This window comes from Daucus carota, chromosome 4 (genome assembly GCF_001625215.2).
Source record: "Daucus carota subsp. sativus chromosome 4, DH1 v3.0, whole genome shotgun sequence".
NCBI lineage: Eukaryota > Viridiplantae > Streptophyta > Magnoliopsida > Apiales > Apiaceae > Daucus > Daucus carota.
In genome coordinates this window covers 31699569-31714126 of record NC_030384.2, presented here as the reverse complement: position 1 = coordinate 31714126, position 14558 = coordinate 31699569, and the positions used below count along the sequence as shown (strand labels likewise).

The window sequence follows — 14558 nt, the reverse complement described above, 5'->3', positions numbered from 1 at the left end:
TAATATTTACTTATGCATCCAAATTATTACGTTCGTGATGGTCTAAATGCGCAATTCTCACGAATTTGGATCAACAAGACATGTTGATTTGGTTCAAAAAAAAATATAGTGATATCTTACTAATATTCAACGTTTAGTGTTTGTGTACTGTTAATGGACTTTAATCCCAAACAAAAAGCTAAAGACCTAATTTTCACTCCAACAATACTAAAGTTTATAACGTAAATTCTTATATTGTCCATAATGTTCTAAAATACTTTTTTGATCATTTATTTCAACAAGATCTTCCTCTTGATATAATATCACAACTAAACCCATCAGAATTGCAGCTCGCAACATCATTTACCAATTTTATACTCTAAATCCAATATTATTTATAATAAAAAACTAACATCTACTTTTGTGTATATATGCTCTCAATATTATGTATATGATAGAGTGAAGATTCTACTACGATACAATTTTGTAGAAAAAAAATTTTATATTCTCATAAAACACCAAATTTAATTTTTAAAAAACATTAAAAACTTCAATTTATAAAGTACACCTAGAAATGTGTGAAATCAACTGTCTAACCTGAACTCTCGTCTCTTAAAATGAGAGTTCACTTTGATATTATGAATTAAATTTTTCTATTTCAATTTGACTTATTTTATTTATAATAGAATTTATATATAATCGTACTATTACCATAATTAAGAAGACTTAAGTAGTATATCATCCCATCTTTTTTTTAATTACTTTTTAGGAGTTTGGAATTTGAAAAATAAAGTATACAAAATTGAAATTTTCATTTAAATTATATGGAAATAATTTATATGATTATAAAAATTTTGAGTAACATGACGAGATTGTTGAAACATAAATTGTAATACTATTTGAAATCATTTTTATCTTGGTGCGACTAAAATGTTATATCATTATAAATTTTTTTCCGGGAGTTAATCAATAAAATAATATATAATTGTTTCAAAGATGGTATAAAATGCTAAAACAATTAGTTCTCTTTGATGAAAAATATAAGTATGGTTAATCCACCTGATTAATAAGGAACATAAAAGGACTTGAATCAGAAAAAAAAAATAAACGACAATCACATAATAGAAGATTTAAGGTGGTTTGAAAATTCATACTCCACAAACTGCAATAATCGTGGCACCACTGAATCGTATCTCAGGGATTCTGGTCGCCATGACATCCAAAACATGACTCACCTTTATTAAACATTAAAGTAACAACAACAACAATAATAACAATAATAATAAAATTTTCATAATAATAATAATAATATAATTATTATTATTAAGAGTAAGATTATAATAATAATCTTATGCTGCAAGACATACATATTTGTTAAGTCATTGAAAATTCAATTTTAGCATATGGATATTTTTACATACATATTTGTTAAGTTATGTTGAAAATTCAGTATGAGATATGGATATTTTTTTACGTAAATTATAATTTTTCTTTTAGTTATTACTATTATTGTGAAGTTTTGAGCAATTTAGGTTTCAGTGCAATGATGTAGAGCTTTTATGTTTATACTTTGTTCTGCAGTATAAGATCAAAGTAGAGAGTTCACGTGGATGACTAGATTGACTTTTGGTATTTTTACTAGATTGACTAGATATAGGGCTGTAATTCGAGCCGAGCCGGCCTAGTTTCGAGCCGAGCCTAATTCGAGTAAGTTTAATCGAGTCGAGACGAGCCGGCTCGTTTAACTAATGAGTCTAAATCTCTACTTGAACTCGATTCGTTTAATTTCACGAGTCGAGTCGAGCCGGCTCGTTTAGCTAAACGAGCCGGTTTTAATGAGTCGAGCGAGCCAGCTCGTATAATTTTACACTTAATCGAGTCTAAACCTCTACCTGAACTCAGCTCGTTTATTTTCACGAGTCGAGTCGAGCCGGCTCGCTTAATTAAAAGAGCCGGAACCTTTGCCCGAATTCGGCTCGTTTAACGAGTCGAGTGGTCAAGCCGAGCCGAGCCCAGTTAAACGAGTTCGAGCCGGGCGAGCTCGCGAGCCGCCCGAGTCGAATTACAGCTCTAACTAGATACGCTTCCACTTGGCCTGTTGATTTGTGTTTTATAGCACTTGCTTGGCCAATATTCTTTTCGCTTACAAATTAAGGTTATGATACTTGATTTATAAAGGCGTTTAATGTAGGCCATTGTTACCAAATAAAATTTCTGATGCCTACATCATATCTTCTTGGTAAATTGTTCTTATGTACTAGGTAGAAGCATATCTTACTTATAAATTATTATTAGCAGGAATAATATACTCCACTTCACAAGAACAGTGGATGGTTACTAATCAAAGTCTCTTTCCATGGATAGGTCTTTTCTTCTTTTTTATTTGCTAAATCCTCGGATAGTTCGTTGCTTTCCCCATCAGATTTACAGTGCAAAGGCGGTCTTATTTGCCTTGTGTCCTCCATAGTTCATACTATGGTGGTGTTTGTTTACAAGAAGCTGGAGCTGCTTCTGACTTCTGCTTTTCTTGACCCGTTTGTGTAAAAAAGTAGAAGCACTTTTAAGAAGCTGAGAATGCTAGCTTCTCTTTCACAGCTTCTGCTTCTTTTCCAAACACTTTATTAACTTATTTACTTCTCACTTATGCTCCACTTCTTTACTATAAGTGAGACACTTCTTTTAAGTTAAACCAAACGGCCCTTATATATACATCTATTATACTTAAAAATATTCATATGACATTATGACTATATATACAAATTTTGACTATTTTCCTATTACTTGAGTTGTTGATCTGCTGCCTTGAAGTACTTGAGCACAATTTACAGTATGATGTGTTTTGGGTTCAAAACGCTACTTAAAGTTGTGTTTTGGGTGCAAAATGCTACTTTATCCTGGGTTACTAATATTTTATAAAAAAGGAAAAAGGGAAAAAGTGTCCAACACAACATTATGTTACGTGTTGAAGTTTGTTAATTAATGTTAAACGATCAAACGTCTCTTTGTGGCAGTCAGGGCCATTTTTTCGATTATGTTATTCAGAACATTTTAATTCTAAATTATGTTATTGGGGGACTTTTCTTCATCTGACTCCGGGAATCATGGCTCTTATTCATCCTGAGATTCGTTTTTTATTTCATGTTTCAGTTGTTTCATTGCAGAGTGTACCGGAGCATTTCAGATGGCAGAGATATTTATTTTTTTTTCATTGGCAAGGATTGTTTGTGGCATTCTTTTGAATACCAAAAGCCAGTTATCTTTCCCGAAATAAAAATGTGTAGAATTTTTAAAAATTAAAAATACATCAAATTTTTAAATATATATATATATATATATATACATACATACATACATACATACATACATATATATAGATATACTGAAATACAAGATAATTCTTAAAACTGAAACTATGTATAAAAATATTATGTTATTTAAGTGAGATTATACTGATTTTTTTTTTTTTTTTTGCAATCTGAATTTGTTAAAATATGATTGTTTGCATGGATTAGTGGATTTCTTTTGAAGTACATAAACTAATAATTACTAGAAATTTGTTCTAAAATTATTAAAATATTAAAAAAAATATGTTTAAATTTGAAATATCATATAACAATATCTACAAGAATCTTTATTATAAATGTAATCTATGAAAATTAATTTTACAACAATCTTAACTACAAATATATAATCATTGAAAATATATAGATTACTTAATTTCAGTAAAATTTATTAAAATCTCAGTCATTAAATATGTTTATATAGGCAATTGATCAAATAGTAGTCACTAAAACAAAAACTGAAATACAAACCCACGGTAACTATAATTAAACGCCATCACTTACGTTCGATATGTCCTCACCCACCAGGGGCCCACCCTCGTTCCCACTCAATCCACCCCACGGTAACTATAATTAAACGCCATCACTTACGTTCTATATGTCCTCACCCACCAGGGCCCACTCTCGTTCCCACTCTCGTTCCCACTCAAACTACCCCGGATCCGCTAGAGCCTCGCCAAGGCTCTGCACAGGCCGTGGACAGGCTCCAGACAGCTTTAAGAGCCAAACCTTGGCCCCATCATGGTCTTACGAGGCCCATCCCGACCCTACGATGCCCTATTTAGATCCCGTCTAGGCCCATCTCGGGATCCATCTCCGATCCCAAAACCCTTACCATTCTACTTCATTGTTTTTATTTAGTTTGTATTTTAATAATTTGTATTGAGGTAGAACTCTATATATATTATTAATAGTGTTGTATGAGACTTTTACTACTCCCTCCGTCCCACAATACATGTCTCTTTTGAAAATATTATGCATATTAAGGAAACATTAATTAGATAATATTTTCTCACTTGTACCCCTAATAAATGCATGAATTTAGACTCTTATTCAACTCTTATTAATTGTTATATAACTTTCAACAAGGGTAATTTTGGAATAATGTCAATATATTTGTATTGGAAACTGAAAATGGACAAGTATTATGGGACAAATTTTTTTCTTCTAAAAAAAGACATGTATTGTGGGACTGATGGAGCAAGAACTTAGAGGGGTGTATTGGATTGGGATTTTAAAGCATTTTTTTGCATTCATGAAATCCGAGGGTATTCGATTGGGATTGTTTGAAATCCGTTAAAATCTCGAGGTATTCAATTGGGATTTTAAATTATGCTACAAAATTTGGTGGTATTCAATTAGGATTTTAAATTGTGCTTTAAAATCCCATGGTATTCAATTGAGATTCTTTAAAATCCATTAAAATCTGATGGTATTCAAATGCTGATGGATTTTTTTGCATTTCATAAAATGATGGATTTTGTGGCATTCTTCAGTGTATTTTAAGTTTTTTGATATCCCACCAAAATCAATGGGATTTTGAAGCATTGTGCTTAAATCCTATAAACTCTGCGACATTTTATCAAGAATCCGCACAAAATCAAAATCACACACAATCCATTAAAATCCATAAAAACAATCCATTAAAGGTGAAACAAATAGCTGAGCAGAATGAAGTGATTCTTACTATCAGACTTTTGTTAAGAATTTAGAGATAAAATAAATTAATTTGAGCAATTTAACTAAAAAAAACTATTTGAGCCTTATTATCTTACTGTTATTTAGTGTGAAGGTTTTCTTTCTTTTTTTTTTTTGAAAAAAAGGAAATTAATTCAATAATGAAAAATTATACAGCATCTACAAGAACAATCGAGTCGAACAAACATAAAACAGATCATATCACTAATTAATGTAGTCTTTATACATAAAAAAAAAATATAATTTACATATAAATTCCCGGTAGCAATGATAGACAGACAAAAATGGAAAACAATTAAGTAGACTTATTTTTATGGGAATAAATTAGATCGATTTTAACCAAACAGGGCCCTTCTACATACAATATACACAAAATCCAACACAACACACACGATCTTCCGGTTCATCTGCCTCAAACTCAAACTCAAACTCAAAGACTTTAGTTACAGAGTTCGTACCGCCGACTCACTCAGGTACATTTTAGTAGCTTACTATTCCAATTTTAGGGTTTCTTAATCTAATTATGTTTAACATTATCCTCTATTAAAACATTAATTTCCCTTTCCCTTTCTCAATTCCACCACATTTTTAGGTCAATCTTTTCCCGCCTCTCTCTCTCTAGCTTTTTGTATGTATGTTTGCTTTTGTGAAAATCTCGCCTAATTGATCAAACTTTTGATGATAGTTTGATAGTTGGAGCTTGATAAATTGATGTACATTACGGCATTGTATGCTTGTATTTATATTGCTTGCTTGTTGAGTTAAGAATATATAATTATAACTGAAGAGGAAAGCTAGTAAGATTATGTGGAAGCTGGCAATGATATATACTACTGGTTGTGCTTGAGAGTCTCGGGAGAGAGTCCATTATTGTTTTTGAGCATGTGGAAGCTGAGAAATTTTTTGTTCTAACATTTATATCATGGTGATTGATATACTCTTTACTTGTGGCTTGTTTGAACTTATTGCTTATTGCTTAAAAGGTATTTTTATAACTTGTAAGGATCAGTAATTTGCCAACTTATAAGGCAGGGTAAAATGAATTTAGAGTTACCTTTGAATGAATTTGCCAAAGCTGACTTCTACATTTTATCCGTTTGTTAACTGTATGTAATGTTTATAACTTAATCAATTGTCCCATATAATGCAATATATATTTTTTTGGTTTACAAAATTTTGCCATTACCATGCTTTCCAGACCTTGTCTTGGTTTATATCTCTCCTTATACTTTTTCTCTTTGTATGTGTATATATTTTTTATATAGGACCCTACGTAGCAACTCTTTTATGGCTGATTCTAAATCCGCTGGTATACGATATGCCCCAGAAGATCCCTCGCTTCCTAAACCATGGAGAGGCCTGGTTGATGGTAAGACTGGATATATTTACTATTGGAATCCAGAGACCAAGGTTACTCAATATCAGAAGCCTAGCTGTTCACAAATAAAACCAGATTCACCAAATAATAGTGTATCGGAGTCTTTATGCTCATCAGTTCAAGTTCAACAGTCCTCACAAGTACTGAATCAGGAAATCGCTGCCAATGATGATGACGATAAAAATGGTAGAGGCAGCGGTGGTAGACCAAAGTTTGATCCTGGTGAAAAAAATGATCAGGTATGCAATCGGATTGTCTTCTAGTAATACCTCTTTATGCCTTTAGTAAATTTTGTTAGTAATTGTGATAATGTGATCCTTAAAAGCTACTAAAAATGTTAATGCATAAGGCTTTGTCATGATACAATATAATGTTGGTAAAGGACCACTCTATCTAGTTTTCCTTTCCATACAACATGTCATGTGGTTCACCGAAGACTGAGAAATTGATATAATATGAATATACTAGACTTGTCTCCTGAACTCGCTAGCAAGTTGCAAGAGCTCCCACAACAAATTTGTGAAACTTGTGCTTACACAGAATTTTGGTGAATTAAAAATTTCTAACAATTTTTTTAAAGAAAATTTTGGAGTTCCCTGAAATTGTATCCTATTCCTGGGTATCCACTGTCCGTGTTATATATGACACCAAAATTGAAGAGCTTGGGATGTTTTGGCCATATCACTGATGCCCTTGCAATCTGCATTGTTTATACGAGTAAAGATCGCATCCTACTTCCTCCAATCGAATCCCTTTTTTGACACTAGAACCTTTTGTAAGGAACCGAGGACGTGGACAATTTCATTTATTTTATGATGCTAAAATTCTTCTTTGGGATAAGTTTTTACCTCATTGTGATACTTCACTATCTGTTGCAAGTTGCATTCATCGTTTGCATTTTGAGGTTTACTGGTCTGACCGTCAATATGGGCAGCAGTTCCGCAATTGAATTGCATTTTTATATGTAGTATCTTCACCCTTTTATTCGTACATTTTGGATTCCTACTAGGTTTAGGGTTTCACATTGAAGAATATGTTAATAAATGAAGCTTAGAAGGCGCCGGTCTAAAGTATGAAGTGGTACACAAGCTTCTCTGTTTTCTAGTTTCCTTGGCACATTAATCTGAACTCTTGCTAATATTAGGGTGACAGGAAAGAAGCAGACCAACCCAATATCCCACATGATTCAGGTGGTTCACGGGAGGGTAGGTCTTCTGACCGAGTTGAGGTGTTGCCAGCTGTCCGAAGTGGTCCATCTGCTGAGTCTTATCGCCGCCAGCATGAAATAACTGTTACTGTAAGCATATAGTTAGTGTCCATTTGTGATCAGTATACTAAATTTTTTGTGATAACTACATCCCACTCTCATTATGTAAATTACATTAGTGTTGTTTTTGTGGTAACCAGTAACAATGTATGATTGGCCATGAGCTCATGAATAATGATGAATCATGTAAAGGGTTGGTGTACTGTTATCATTAGGGACCTTCTGATTTTCATAATCAATGATCAGTTCTACTTTTTATTAAAGACTTCTTCAGCCTGTAATTGGCAAGCTTGGTGGTATCTACTGGTTTTCCCGATTTGACCCGCAGATCTTTATTGTGGACCTAAACGCTCTGCAACTGATTTCCCATCAATTCTTGCTGTAAAACGCTCGATGTCCTTCCTGTGGTGATGTGAACAAATTCTTGCGAATGTAATAGTTTAGTTTTATTCATGAGTAAAGCTCATTCACTTTAAACTTTCTGGTCACTTGCTGACTGTTATTTCAATTTTTTTTTAAAAAACTAGAATCTCCAGCAAAAACATACTTGAGAAGGAGGATAAAATGGACGGTGTCAGTGAAAATACTCATTGCTCAATATGTTTTGTTTAACCTTGCTGATTAAGAATGATTATATTCTAGTTTCTTGTTTGAATATTTCGACATAAAATTGTTTGATGAATTATTTGTAGTAAGTACATAAATTTGTCTTATATTTCATGTCTAGTTTTTTATTTGTTACAGCTAATTATTCTTTGGAGAGACAGCGTGCCTGATACTTTTATCGTTCTTTAATCTTTCACATCTAGTTTGTTAAGTTTGGCAGTTTGTTTTGTATTAGGGAGACAATGTGCCCCCACCGTTCACATCATTTCAAGCAATTGGCTTACCTTCAGAGATACTCCGAGAGGTATGGATGTTGTCTTCGCCTCTTCGGATTTATCCAGAGATAGAGGACATTTTCTAAGCTTTCTGCAATGCTGGTCTTATTTTTGTGCATTTCTTTGGTTGCTATATATCTATTTCTCTCTCTTTGATTTTCTGACCTGTCTTATATTTTCTGTTTGCACTTGTCGTAACTGTGATGTGTGCTATTTGCCTGCCCCCTGCATAAATTTTAATTTCCCGCAGATTGTGTACCATTTATTAAAGGCTTTACAATGCTTTTTAAGTAGGGCTGTAAACGAGCCAAACCGATTCGAGTCGAGTTTTTCCTTACTGAGTTCGAGTTTTCTCTTGCTGAGGCAAGCCAAACACGATTAGCTTATCAAGCAATTTCTTCTGTTCGACCATGAGCTCAATTAAAGCCAAGTCGAGTTCGAGTTGTTAACGAACTAACAAGTTGAGTCCGAGCTGGTTAATAAGATTATTATTATTATTATTATTATTTTTTTATGGGGGGCTTGTTTTTGCTGGACCAGATTAGGCCTAAATTAATATGCATTTGAATAAAAGATATTTGTGTTTGATTTCAAAGTCCAGCCTAAATATTTACTACTGGTATAGCACTTGTAAACTAAAACTAATATAATAAAAACAAAAAAAATTAAATATAGCCAAGTAACTCGGGTTTAACGAGTCGACCCAAGTTCGAGTTGATTCGGCGTCGAGTTTGAGGGGAGCAACTAAGAAACTCGGCTGGACTCGATAAGCTTATCAAACATATTTCGTTATTCGAACTTGATCTTGATAACAAACCGAGTTGAGTTTCTTACCGACCAGCTTGGTTGGTTTACAGCCCTTGATTTAACTTCTTACAAGGGCCATTTCTGTTGATGATTCTACGCTGGTCAGATTCAAAAAGGTCTCTTTCTGCTAGTTTTTGTTGTAGCAAAGATGCCCTGCCATAGATTGGGGATTGTGTTATTCTTGCTCAGATCATTGCAAAGCTGGTCTCCCTGATTATTAATTTTAATGGTTTTCTGATTTGCCTTTCCAGGTACTAAAGGCTGGGTTTTCTCATCCTACTCCTATACAGGCGCAATCATGGTCTATTGCTTTTCAAAGTAGGGACATTGTAGCCATTGCTAAGACTGGTTCAGGGAAAACCTTGGGATACTTGTTACCGGCCTTTAGGCATCTCATGCGATGTCGTAACAATCCTCAGTTGGGTCCCACAGTTTTGGTCTTGTCACCAACAAGGGAATTGGCAACCCAAATTCAAGATGAAGCTGTGAAGTTTGGGGGCTCATCAAAAATATCAAGCACGGTATGTTGATTTTAAGTCGAGGTTTGAGTTTTCACAATCTAAGTAATGCCGAAGTCTTGTTTTGTTAAACAGCTGTTTGAATAACTTGTGGCTTTATACTGGGAAATGGATATGGTTTGCCAATCTTAGTTGGGTGGAACATATGTGCCCCAGGCCCCCAGCTATTCTGACTTAAAAATATTACTTCTGTTGTCCTATATCTTTGCCCTCTGTTATTTCATAGTATTATTTATAAGTTTCACTCGTCCTAAATACTAATTTGGAAGCGTGATTTGTTATTTGTTACTCATTCAATTAATTAGGATTTACTTTTCACAATGGCCATGCATATTCTTAAATCAAGAATTCTTTAGGAATTGAGGGAGTACTTGAGTGCGAGCTTGAGTAAATAATGGAACTCCGCTAATTTTCAAAACTACCTTGATAATTTAATTTCTTAGATTAGTTCAACAGGAGGATTATATTTCTTGCAACTTAGAATCTAAGCTATGGCCTATATTTACATATACCACTAACTATAAGGACCACTATTTTATAAATGTACCTATCAACTATGCATATTTGCATTTTTGAACAATTAAATGTTAAGAAGTATTGATTATTTCATATTTGCATTTTTGAACAATTACATGTTAAGAAGTATTGACTATTCACATGATTTATGTTTCCAATTTCTTCATTAAATTTAAGAGGTTGCAAATGAATGGTAATTTTTTGACTTGGTTACAAAGTAAAATTGTTTTCACTAAATCAAAGTAAATGCATTCTGATATGCGTTTTTTTTAATAAAGCATTTAGGTTATGGATGAACGTTCTTCCAGAGAAGTCCATACTTTAATAAAAGGTTTATCTGTTCATCTAACAACATGTCTTATTGCATGAATCATGTGATTTGGAAAAGTATGTAAGGTGAAGTTTGGGCAGAAGGTTTGAAGAAACACTTGAACAGAAAGTACTAACAACCAATATAACTCTGCATATGTTTTATAAACAAGATGAAGTATATACCCTAGTAGGAAAAAGTGAATCTCTTAAGATAACCATGACATCAACGAAATAAAATTGACATCAACTAGATGACGGCCACCGTAGTTTAGGAGCGGTCAATCCCTGAGTGGAATAATGGTGTAGCTGAAGTGAAATTAAAATAAACAAGATACCAGCCTATATTAGGACAGGTGAGTTCTTGATGGGAACTTTGATGAAGTGAAACTTTATAATACTAAGTTATGCTGATATTAGTGGTTGTTATGTTTCTAATTTAAATTTTCCATCAAAATTTTATGTTTCTTAGACCGTATATACAGATTCATATTATTACACCGGTACAGTAATATAATGAATATAAAAGAAAGAATGCATCAGTAGTTATAACCTATAAACACTTATGAAGGAATATATCATATTTATCTACTATTTTTTCATCAATTTTAGTGTTTGTACGGAGGAGCACCAAAGGGTCCCCAACTGAGAGACTTAGACAGAGGAACACATATTGTTGTTGCTACTCCAGGCCGTTTGAATGATATCCTGCAGATGGGACGAGTCAACCTAGGCCAGATTTCATACATGGTTCTGGATGAGGCAGATCGGATGCTGGACATGGGGTTTGAGCCACAGATAAGAAAAATTGTAAAAGAGATCCCTGCACGCAGGCAGACCCTCATGTACACTGCTACATGGCCGAAGGAGGTGCGGAAAATTGCAGCTGATTTGTTGGTTAAACCAGTTCAAGTTAACATTGGCAATGTTGATGAACTTGTCGCAAACAAATCTATTACACAGGTGTATATCTAGTCCTTTTCTCCTCTATGCTTAAATATATTATATATAGGGGATTATATGACATTTTGAAATATCTAGCATGTGGAAATTATTTCATCGATGGAAAAACAAAGAAGGGTAGAGCAGATAGTGAGATCTCAAGAACCAGGCTCTAAAATCATCATATTCTGTTCAACAAAGAGGATGTGTGATCAGCTTTCACGGAATTTAAGTCACCAGTTTGGAGCCGCAGCAATTCACGGAGATAAAAATCAGAGTGAGAGAGACCATGTACTTAACCAGTTCCGCACAGGCAAGTCACCAATTCTTGTTGCCACTGATGTGGCAGCTCGTGGTTTGGACGTCAAGGATATAAGGTCTGATTCCTCAGTCACTTTGTACTTGTAAATTATTGCTTTACATTTGTGAGGAATCTTGACGTAAGCTTAAAAAAAACATAAAGATGTTTTCTATTTCTAGTTTAGTGCTTCTCCTTATATAATATATTTTGTGAACACATTCTTGTCAGGGTGGTGGTCAACTATGACTTCCCTACAGGAATTGAGGATTATGTTCATAGAATTGGAAGAACAGGCAGAGCTGGTTCCACAGGAGTGGCTCATACATTTTTCAATGATCAGGATGCGAAGCATGCTTCAGACCTTATCAAAATTTTGGAAGGAGCAAATCAACGAGTTCCGGATGAAATCCGAGATATGGCTTCACGTGGTGGATTTGGAAATTCTAGGAGCCGTTGGGGCTCAGGTAGGGGTTATGATTCAGGATATGGAGGAAGGGATGGTGTTGCTCGTGGTTCTGAGAGAGAGTCACAGGATAGGTATTGTATGCTTTTGTTCAAATAGTTGTGATTGAGAACAATTGCGTCCAACACTTTTGTGTATGTAGGGGATTTAATATCAAGCCTTCCGAAATTTCAGTAAATCTTTGTAGTTGTTTACTAATTTATCTTCAATGTTATATAAGAATATTACATCATCTGTAAGGTTTTGAAATTATCCTTGTGCAGTGACAAGTATGGCAGCGGTGGATATGACGTTGATGCTCCAGGCAGCTATCATGCAAAGAGCTTTCACCAAAGCATGATTCAAGATCTGGACAAGCAAAGAAGTCGAAGCAGAAGCCCTGACAAGGGTGGCTATGATGCAAACACTCTTCCTGGAAGCTATCAAGCCAAGAGCTTCCATGAAAGCATGGTTTCTCGTCCAGAGAAGCGAAGTAGTAGAAGCCCTAATGGGAGTGGCTCAGGAGATCGTGGGCGAAGCCGTAGCCGCAGTAGAAGTGTTGACCGTTTTGACAGTTCCTCACAAGGACAAGAGCGCTCTCCAACGCGTAGTTTCCATAGAGCCATGATGGAACGATCTTGATAACTAGTCACTTGAAATCAGAGTGAAGAGGGGACAAGGAAAAGCAATGAAGGTATCTTTGGTAGTTTCTCAGTTTGGGGTATAGTTTTTGCTCTAGTGGTGCTGTTAATATGCAAGTTCCAGACTCTCTATGTAGGGGAATTTCAAGTGTTGATTAGATTCCTGTGGCAGCTTTGTTGATATTTATCAAGTAGTAGGTCAAGTTTTGGACTTTTTTGGCTGATATTATTACTGATGTGCCCTCTTTTGAAAGATCAACAGAAGTGAAATTTCCTGGTGTTGTATCTGATTCTCCTTATTCAAATGGGTTTTTGCCCAGCAGATAATGCATTTCTGTGGACTATACCACTTGTGTGACATAAGTATTAAGCGGTAAATGGTGTGGTTGCTACATGCTTGAGCTGATTTCAACGTGACTTTTAATAACAGTTTAAATACCTCGTTTTTATTTGGTTGTCAACGAATATCAAACTGATAAGAAAGACACTGCAATGAAAGAGTCCCCGAACTGGCTAAGAGATCCCTGATAATTTCTTTTGGTTCCCTCCAAATCCAGTTCACCATTTTGTTGATTAGTTCGAGCTCCGGTTCACTTGGCCACTTTCATTGTGCACTAGATGTGCTCTTAGAGAAGCCCTATGTTAAATATCTATTCAATATAGCATCAAAAATATTTTATTAGTATTAAAATAAAAATTACACTTTATTGTTGGTATTTAGTTGAAGTCCAATGGTGTGCTATATGTTAGTGAGTTGGTCTATAAGAAAAAAGATACATTGAAATTCATCTCTTAACAACCAGCTCAACCGGAAGCTCAACTAGACCTGTAATTTAAGATGAACCGGCGGTTGAAGTAAATGCAAATGTGGAGTCACCCGAGCAAGTGTCAAAACCAGGAAATCAATTAACCTGACCCGAACCAAATGTAGAAGTTGAACCTGAGCAATCAGTGGATGGTGATATATGGGTGAGAGTGAGGGAGAGGACTTTTGATTCGGAAAGTTAATATCAAGATGTTCCAGCACAAGTCTAGCTGAGAAAAGTGTCTCATATGAGGATATGTTTTCAGATGCTTACATTCCAGGGTCTCCGCCAGCTAACCTTAAAAAAAATGTTGACAATTTCTCACTTGATACTTTCTGGCTTAATGAATTAATTGATGTGATTCCTACTTCCACCCTCATTGGATCAAAAATCCCACATATTTATAACCCTGACATAGAGCCTAACACAATTGAATAACAACCATCTAAGCCCTTAAGCATAAAAAGAAGAGTTAATTGCAAATTGCATCCTAAACTTCAAACACACTTTAGTATACCTACTTTAGAAAATTGCATTTCGCATCCTCTTACCATTTTGTGCGCGGCAATATGCACTCTTTCCGTCAAAAGTTAACGGTGCCGTTAAAAAATTAAGGGCAATTGAGTCATAAAAAAAAATTACAATGCAAACCCACTTCAAAACCCTTCATTGCTTCATTGCTTTTCCTTGTTCCCACTTCAAAACCAAGATGAAATCTTTTGGTGAACAAGA

General features: G+C 34.6%; 1 protein-coding gene across 1 annotated transcript; it reads left to right on the top strand.

Moving 5' to 3' along the window:
- Positions 1–5364: 5364 nt before the first annotated feature.
- Positions 5365–13383, top strand: LOC108219364 (ATP-dependent RNA helicase-like protein DB10). Its single transcript, XM_017392778.2, has 9 exons — positions 5365–5491; positions 6284–6635; positions 7541–7693; positions 8505–8573; positions 9603–9872; positions 11307–11657; positions 11736–12013; positions 12166–12474; positions 12664–13383. Exons 2-9 carry the CDS (start codon positions 6306–6308, stop codon positions 13019–13021), a joined length of 2118 nt encoding a protein of 705 aa, XP_017248267.1. The 5' UTR covers positions 5365–5491; positions 6284–6305; the 3' UTR covers positions 13022–13383.
- Positions 13384–14558: the final 1175 nt, after the last annotated feature.

What these genes read in the sequence shown, in the direction of transcription:
- LOC108219364 (XM_017392778.2), top strand. Translation starts at nt 6,306, where the DNA reads ATGGCTGATTCTAAATCCGCTGGTATACGATATGCCCCAGAAGATCCC. An exon ending in CTGGTGAAAAAAATGATCAG is followed by an intron (nt 6,636 to 7,540) that starts GTATGCAATCGG and finishes TGCTAATATTAG; the next exon opens with GGTGACAGGAAAGAAGCAGA. An exon ending in AGCATGAAATAACTGTTACT is followed by an intron (nt 7,694 to 8,504) that starts GTAAGCATATAG and finishes GTTTTGTATTAG; the next exon opens with GGAGACAATGTGCCCCCACC.